Raw genomic sequence first — 8283 nt, forward strand, 5'->3', positions numbered from 1 at the left:
AGTCATCTCAAGCCAACCCAATTGTCCCATTCACCGAAGTTGTTCCAGCCTAGGTCATCCTGTCTACCAAGTTCTCTCGAGCCCATCAAGATAACCTCATTGTTCTGCCGGTCTGCACCCAAGTGGGCCAATGCGTCCAGTCACATCTCTTCCGTCCGAAGGCAACTTTCGCATGTCTTTGGATGAGTCATCCTTTGGGTCAGCTGCTTAACTCATGTGCCCAAGACATCCCAACATTACGCATAAAGGAAACATGGATAATCACCACTCTATCCAATCATTCGAGTAGGTACACCTACAATTTCATCCATGTGTTGCAACATTCTGTGCCCTATTGCCATGATAATCACCACTCTATCCAATCATTCGAGTAGGTACACCTACAATTTCATCCATGTGTTGCAACATTCTGTGCCCTATTGCCATCAACAAACGACGGTCTTACATGGATACTCCCAATCCAGATTCCACCATTGAAATATCTTGTGCTGAGTTGATCTTCCTCAGCTTGCTATCACCTGCATGACTAGAGGATATTGCTTCCTCTATTTCGTGTAGGCAAATGATCACACAATGCATATATCATTGTGGTTCTCTTGGAGAATTTTGAGGCTATTCTAAGCCGGTTCCATCACATTAATCTTCCTAGCACCTTTCAAAGGCTAGAGTTCTCCCCAAAACTAGACACTGACATCTACAGTAATGAAAATCCTTCTTAAATTATGAAAATAATATCTTACATTGTGCATTGCCATTCCCTCCAATTGTGTACAATCATGAAGACTAAATTTTGGCCAAATATGACTTCCACTCTACCTGATATCACCATTGCCACTGTGTAGGAATCTACCCCTATGCAATATAAAAACTTCACTGCAGGAAGCAAAAAAGAAAGACCAAACATAGGAATGAATTATAATATGTATAATTTTACAACTCGTAATAAAGACTGTTTCCTCCAAAACATTGTATCGGACAGGTGATACCATCACAAACCAGGGAAAGTTTTGGTCCTACATGTTATAGAGAGGAAAGGAAGAAGTGCAAATTCTGGAGAGGGTATTGAATTAATTCACATCTACCACTTCAAGGACTGATTTTAATCATTTCATACACACTGATTCTAAAGCATTCTAGTGTATAAGGGCGTAGACATCATTGTCATGCAGTGCTAGGATATATTTTGGAAAAAGGCCACTTGAGCATTCCATAGCCGAGATTTGTGATCACAGTCAACTTATTCACAGGTAGGTTCTATGCAATCAATTCTATGCTTGCAGATCCATCTATCAGATAACATTTTTTGCCCCAAAATGTAAAAACAAGTTCAAGAAAAAGAATGCTGGAGTTCTAAATAGTTAACCTTGCAAAGTAATCATCACTTTGTAATTTGGAGAGATATCCATAAAACACCAATAGCAAACTCAGATCTTTGAGAAAAATATAAATGTGTAAACTGTAAATCAAGCTACAGAATCTAGATTTGAAGCAATATTTGGAAAGGGCACAGATTTTGCATATACAGCTTGACTTTGTAAATTATGGAAGAACCAGTGAGAGGAAAATGTTATCCACAGATCACATTAAATAATAACCCACCTGCTAACTGACAAATATGAGAAACCAACTTTGATATTCTGTATCTAATCTCTGCAAGTGATGGATTGGTATATTATGCCTCTTTTACTGAAGAAAACTTGAAAAAGGTTGATTTAATGTCTATATTTATTGTATATATCATACATACATAGTTGTGTAACGAATTGAAACAATTCAGATTGAACACAATGTATTTAGACACAATAAGTAACAGTGCATTTTAACAATATATAAATTGTCCAAAGACAACTTCAAACCAACATCTATTAACAGGACACATAATTATGTACAGGGATGAATTCCTAATTGTTTGGATACCTAGCTTAGACAACTAATTGACGATTGGAATTACAAGGGGGTGTTGTACACATCACAAATCTAACTTCTACAAATAATAGAAACCAACTTCCAACAGATGATAGAAATAGATAGAAACCTACGAGATGAATTCCCTTTAGCATTTGGACTAAATACCATCACAGTCATATCCTTTGAAGCACATTGGTGGTGTAAGGGCAACATATGAACCACCATCTAAATCCAGGAAGAATGACCAGATATTCTGTGTTGCTCATAACCCTGACTTGATTGTCCAGAATCTCCAATTCTTAAACCCTTGGACAACATTGCCATGAGACCTCCACCGTGTACTCGTCCTTCAGGAAGTGACAAAGAGTTGTATTCACCAGAACCAGAAACACTACTTTGATTTTCCATCTGCAGGGCAATCAGGTGGTCACTGCTTTTCATGGATGAAGGAACTAATACCTGATGCGGAAGAAATGGTTGAAGAACTGCATTTCCTGATCCTTGCGGGAAGTTGCCAGTACCAATATCAGTATGCAAGCCAGACAAATTGATACTGGAAGGTGTGCTGGGAGTTGAGGTATCCTGGCTCTTGGTCCCAGATGTTGAAGCCAGTCCATGGAAGAGACCCGGACCAATGCCAGGATAAAGGGAGCCACCACCATGTATCCTCCAATCTTGGACTAGAGCACTGTGTGAAGCGCATAGACCAGTTTTTCCTCGGGCAAACCGATCACATGGGCCTGGTAGAGTTTCTCCATTCTTTCCCTGAAGCGCTTCTTTTGCATAAATCGAACCCTCTACACCCCATTGACATCTCTTTCCTCCTCCATGGGCCTTACAAAAGTCAGTACTACCTTGTGCACTTTTCCCACAACCTTCATACTTGCACCGTTTGCCTCCACCATGCCTGACACAGTAATCTGTCCTACCTCTGGCACTTTTAGTACACCCCTGAACAGCACATCTCTTACCACCTCCATGTGCTACACAAAATTTGGTACCTCCATGCACACTTTTTGTACAAATCCCACCTCCCTCAAACAAACATCTTTTACCTCCACCATGCCCTTTGCACATAGGGGTGCTGCCTTCTGCACCTTTATTGCACCCTGATATGATACATCTTTTGCCTCCCCCGTGAGCTTTACAATACATAGTACTCCCCTGGGCACCTTTTGTGCAATTAGTAAATTGGCACCGTCTCCCACCTCCATGAGAAATACAGAGTCCAGAGTAACCTTCCGCACTTTTAGTGCATCCTTCTTTTTGACATCTTTTGCCACCACCATGCCGTATACACAGCCCAGATTTTCCTCTAGCAGCTCTATCACAACTTTCATGACTGCATCTTCTGCCACCTCCATGAGCAATGCAGAAGTCTGTTTTTCCTTCTGCACTCTTTGTACAACCAAGCTCATGACACCTGCGGCCTCCGCCATGGGCTTTGCAATATACTGTCCGGCCTTCAGCCCCCTTATTGCATCCATCTTTTTGACATCTGCGTCCCCCACCATGGGCTATACATCGCCCTGATGCCCCTCTAGCCCCCTTTGTACAACCTTGAAATTGGCATGTTTTTGTACTGACATTGCTGCGTTGTTGGTGTGGTTGTTTTTCTGTAACCCTACTGCTTACAGGTGATTTTCCAAGGCCACTTACTCTTCTTATGCTCAATGAAGGATTGGATTCATTTTGCCTTGAAGAGATTGTGGGCAACAGTATTGATTTTGAACTTCGTGCCATTATGAGAGGGATGTATCCCCCAGATGCCCACTTCGCCGAAGTGGAACCTTCATCCACAACTGGTATATTATTCATATTGATTGGGATTCCTGTTTCATTCTGCATCTGTCCCAATCCCAAAGTAAAATCAGACTCTGCTGAAACACACGATTTACCAGACTCTGCAGTTGAAAGGCTTAAAAAAGGAAAGCCATGACCCCTATCTATTTGTTTTGAAGTCAAATCTGCAGAATGCTTCTTCGGGGAGTTATTTTTCACACTCCCAAGCTGGAGCTGTATTCCTAGCTCCAACTCCATTGATGATTCATCTTCAGTATTATCTTTATATGAAGTGCCAGTAGAAGTAGTTCCAGAACTCACCCTGCTCTCAGATGAGCTGGTTGGACCCAATCCCAGGGCCAAACCTGAACCATCTTTCAAACCCATTCGTGTAGGATACCCCTGAGGTGACGTTTTATTCACGGCACCCCACTTTCTCTTAGTCCCCTTCGGAGAAGAAGAGAAGCCAGACAGATTGACAGGTTTCTTTATGAAGGCAAACTGATGGTCATGAGCTTGTGGATCCAGTCCCAATGCCATATCATTGACATGTTCGGGACCACTTTCTAAAGTATTCTTGAATCCCTCAGATGCATATGTTAGAGGGGCTTCAAGATGAAGGCCCAGATATGGAAACTTAAGGTCCATTCTCCTTGTCTAAAACCAATCTCCTAAAAAATAGAGTTGAAAAATCAATTTACTCGAAAGGCAAAAGAATACTGGAAATTACATACAAGCATAATATGCTTGTCCTCCACCACTGACAAATCCCGATGTGTCAGCCCGATCCATTGTTGCGGAAATCTCACTGCTAAATAGCTTGATGTGTTCCTAAGCTGTCATGAGCATCGACAACATGTCATTGGTGAGACATCCATGACAACATATATGATCTGCACCTTTACAGTTAACAATATAGCCACCCTTGATCGTCAAGATAGGATCACAGTATCCTTGAGGCTTCAGATATCCTGCCAAAATGAAAAGAACTTGAACAAACGTCAGATTCCCAAGAAAGAATGCAGAGAAATATTCCATGTTAATTCAAGGTAAATCATACAAGGAAACCCAACAACAAAGTCCTTAGAAAGTCGGGACTTTATTGTTGGCTCCCGCACTCTCGTAAACGCAGCCAATATAAATTATTTTGCCTATAGATTATAACTAGCTCGTGTCATATGCTATAAAATTAAAAAACATTGGTCGCAATTCAGAATCTGAGGCAAGATATAGTACAAAGCAAAGAAACACGGGACATACCAGAACAATAATAAAATCAGACAGCATGTGCTTTGGAGGCTGAAAAGAAACAGATTGAACTTCAAAGATTAGGAGGTTGAAAACAAAGAGATTCAACTTCAAAGTAATGAAAGGGCACATGAATTTTAATTTTGTTAAGTATATAAAGGACTCTACCCATTAAAATGCAACCATGCTTATCAATTCAAGAATGGGAAGAGAGATAACAAATAAAAAATAAACAATATAATGAGGTGACTGAAAATGGTGGAGAGGGAAAGAAAAAAAGGTCAGCTAAATGAGATATCACATATATGAACTAGTCTTAGCTCCTGAAGAGGTGAAAGGGTTTTCACAATAGGTATCAATTAGTATATTTTCAAATTGACCCCAAAAATGTTTATTAAACCAATATATCAAATAGGCTGTCATGAATATGCACTATGACATATGCCCGACCATGGCCAGAGAGGCTTACCAAGAACAATACCTAGCCAATGAAGCACAAACATATTAAGGATTCTTATTCATGGGCGGAGACTAGGATAAAACCCTGTTAATATAATGTGTCAAATAATAATAAGACAGAGCTCTCTTCAAACATCAGAAAGACAATTTTGGTCGACTTTATCCTTGTGAAGCCTAGAGCTAAAAGGTACCTCCATGCTTACTAAGCACCCACGTTCGCACTGTGGCTTGGGAGGTTCACACCAATCAGCTTACAAATTTTCATTTTCAATGGTCATCATCCACTTACTCACAATTTCGCTTATAGCTAATAGCAGTCCTAGTGACCTGGTGCACTATTCAAAAAACACCCTTCCCCCTTGGATATGAATGGTAAAAACACAGTTGTCAACCTCTGCATGCCTTTTAAAAAGCATGGCTTACATATACAGGTTTCAGATCATTGGGCAACGAAATAATTTCCTAGAGAGTCTAAAGGATATATATTTGTACAGTGGAGGGAGAAGTTATCCTTTAGAAACTGGATAAGGAAAGGAACCCCTAGATGAGTATAACTCCGGTAAGCGGAGTACGCACAGCCAAAAGCCAAGGGACTAAGGAGCTCTAGACATGAAACCTCATAATAAAATTAGTCACACAGACTAACCACATAGAAAAAAGCAGAGAAAAATGAACTTCACACATGAAAGTGGGACTGCCCACATGGCAGTGAGAAAAAAAGGTTATTTGATCAAATCTCAAGCAGTGACAACCCCTCGAACAAACAAAGAAACAGAGCTTATTCGACTTCAAAATCTGAACTCTCTGAGGATTTCAGAAAGAGGTACCCAAAAAGAAATGCAAGGTCAGATCTCACAAAACCCCAAATCTGAAACCCCAAGGCGGAAAAAAAAATATTATACAGATTGTGTAAGAAGAAACCCAAAAAAACCCTTAAACCCCAAACCAAAACACATTGGGCTTTCCCGCATCGGATCCATAATAGATCCCAAATCCGCTTATTAAGACATATCCCCAAAAAAACACCTGAATTAAAAGGGAGGCAGTCTGAACCAACCTGTAGAAATCCAATTTCGAATTGCCTTGAGGCCTGTAAATTTCTCCTCCTCTTTTCCGAACAAAACGGATCGTGTATGTATACCAACAAATCAGACAGCGGATATATGTCAACATGAAATCAGTGAAAACACGCAGAAACCACGACCGCAGAAGTATACAGACGATATATCCACTCCATAAACACCCAAACTAAAAATAATTTACAGCAAGAAACTTATAAGGAAGTGAATAACATCAAAAATGATATTAAGAGAAAGTGCCTTATAAGGAAGTGACTAGCATCAATTATGATATTTAAGTCAGACCAAGGTTGCAGGCCGAAGAAGATTTTAGCGGACGGTCACGTGGGGAGCATATTCCTGGGGGCCACGACCGCCAGATGCCACCCGCGGCGATGCGTTCGGTGAAAAAAAACCACGACGCGAGTCCGCCCGCCGGCGCCTACCGTCCGGCGACGTTCTTTTTCACTGCCACGTCGGATTGATAACGTCATCCGCTGCGTCATCGATGCCCGACGGCTCGGCCGCCATCGGGGCCCGCGCACTGCTTCGCTCTCCACACGTCGTGTGCGCGGCCCCACGTGGGTCCGTGGGACCACTCGCACCGTCGGTGCGATGGGCGGGTTGCACCCCACTATATCCGCCCTTTTTGTGCATTGAAGCCACTTTTACAACTATACCGCCCTTTCGTGAGTTGAAATCACTTTTACAACTATAGTATCCACAAATTCTAGTTGCAACAAATGAGGTTACAGATAGTTGCAACAAATTTTAGGCCATCCAAATTGTCATGAGAAGTGGGTTTATGTTTGTGGTAAAGACTTTATCTACGTTATAAAAAAAATTCGATTATAAACCTATTTTAAGTGTAGAATTTTACACACTTGTAGTGAAATATATTTAGGTTAGTTTTCATAATTATTATTTAAAATTAATTTATTATTTATTAAAATAAATAAAAAATTATAAAACTAGTTTAATTATTATATTTGAGAAGAGTTGAATATAATTTTCTCTACAACGTTATATGATTTCACTTTAAAAGGGTATATTTTAAATGGTTATTTGATTTAATTTTAAATTTAAAATTGTTTATATGATTTTGGATAGATGGTCATCGGTGTGTGGTTAATGTATTCCTAGATGTTAAAGCACTAGTGTAATTCTCTATCTTATTTTGATATTATATTTGGACATGAACATGATGTAGCCTCACTAATACCAAACTCTATATATATATATATATCGGGTGTGTTGTTATTGTACTCCTAGATGTTAAGTTACTAGTTCAATTCTCTATCTTATTTTGATAGTATATTTGGACATGAACATGATGTAGTCTCACCAATACCAAACTTAAAATCTCTATCTTAATTTTTAAAGTTGTTTTCTGTTCGTGGTTGTTATTTGTGTGCTATTACATGCTATTTTGCTATATTAACCTACCTCTATATCTAGAATTCATTTTGTTACATATTATTACACTTTTTTAAATTGTATTTGTGTGTTAACATCATTATTGTGAATAATCTCGCATACCTAACTATTGTAAGAAGAGGATAGTTTATAAAGTATTACCTACACCAAAAGTTTTGTCAATTTGAGCATTGGCTTTAAAGTTCCTAGGTTAGCGTGATAACATCTTTCCTCACCCTAGTAGTAACATCGTTAATGATTTTAATGTCATGCCTTGTGGATTGTCTTTGACTTACAGTTGTTATTTTAATACCTAGATTGTTAGAATTAACAAACAAAAAAGAATCAATGAAAAGTGAATTTTTGTTTCACCCAATAAAAAAGGTCGAGTTTGTCCTCACACGATTTTGTA

General features: G+C 39.4%; 1 protein-coding gene across 2 annotated transcripts; it reads right to left on the bottom strand.

The window, feature by feature from the left end:
* Positions 1-1763: 1763 nt before the first annotated feature.
* Positions 1764-6722, bottom strand: LOC149197878 (uncharacterized). Of its 2 annotated transcripts, XM_089406005.1 has the most exons (3): positions 6455-6722; positions 4951-4989; positions 1764-4661 (listed from the first exon to the last, which is right to left on the bottom strand). In XM_089406005.1, exon 3 carries the CDS (start codon positions 4336-4338, stop codon positions 2134-2136), a length of 2205 nt encoding a protein of 734 aa, XP_089262131.1. In that variant the 5' UTR covers positions 4339-4661; positions 4951-4989; positions 6455-6722; the 3' UTR covers positions 1764-2133. The 2 variants fall into 2 exon arrangements, with proteins under 2 accessions (XP_089262131.1, XP_089262130.1); XM_089406004.1 differs by lacking the exon at positions 4951-4989.
* Positions 6723-8283: the final 1561 nt, after the last annotated feature.

This window comes from Pinus tabuliformis, chromosome 2_2 (assembly GCF_031772625.1).
Source record: "Pinus tabuliformis cultivar Carrire ecotype Pingquan chromosome 2_2, CPIR1, whole genome shotgun sequence".
NCBI lineage: Eukaryota > Viridiplantae > Streptophyta > Pinopsida > Pinales > Pinaceae > Pinus > Pinus tabuliformis.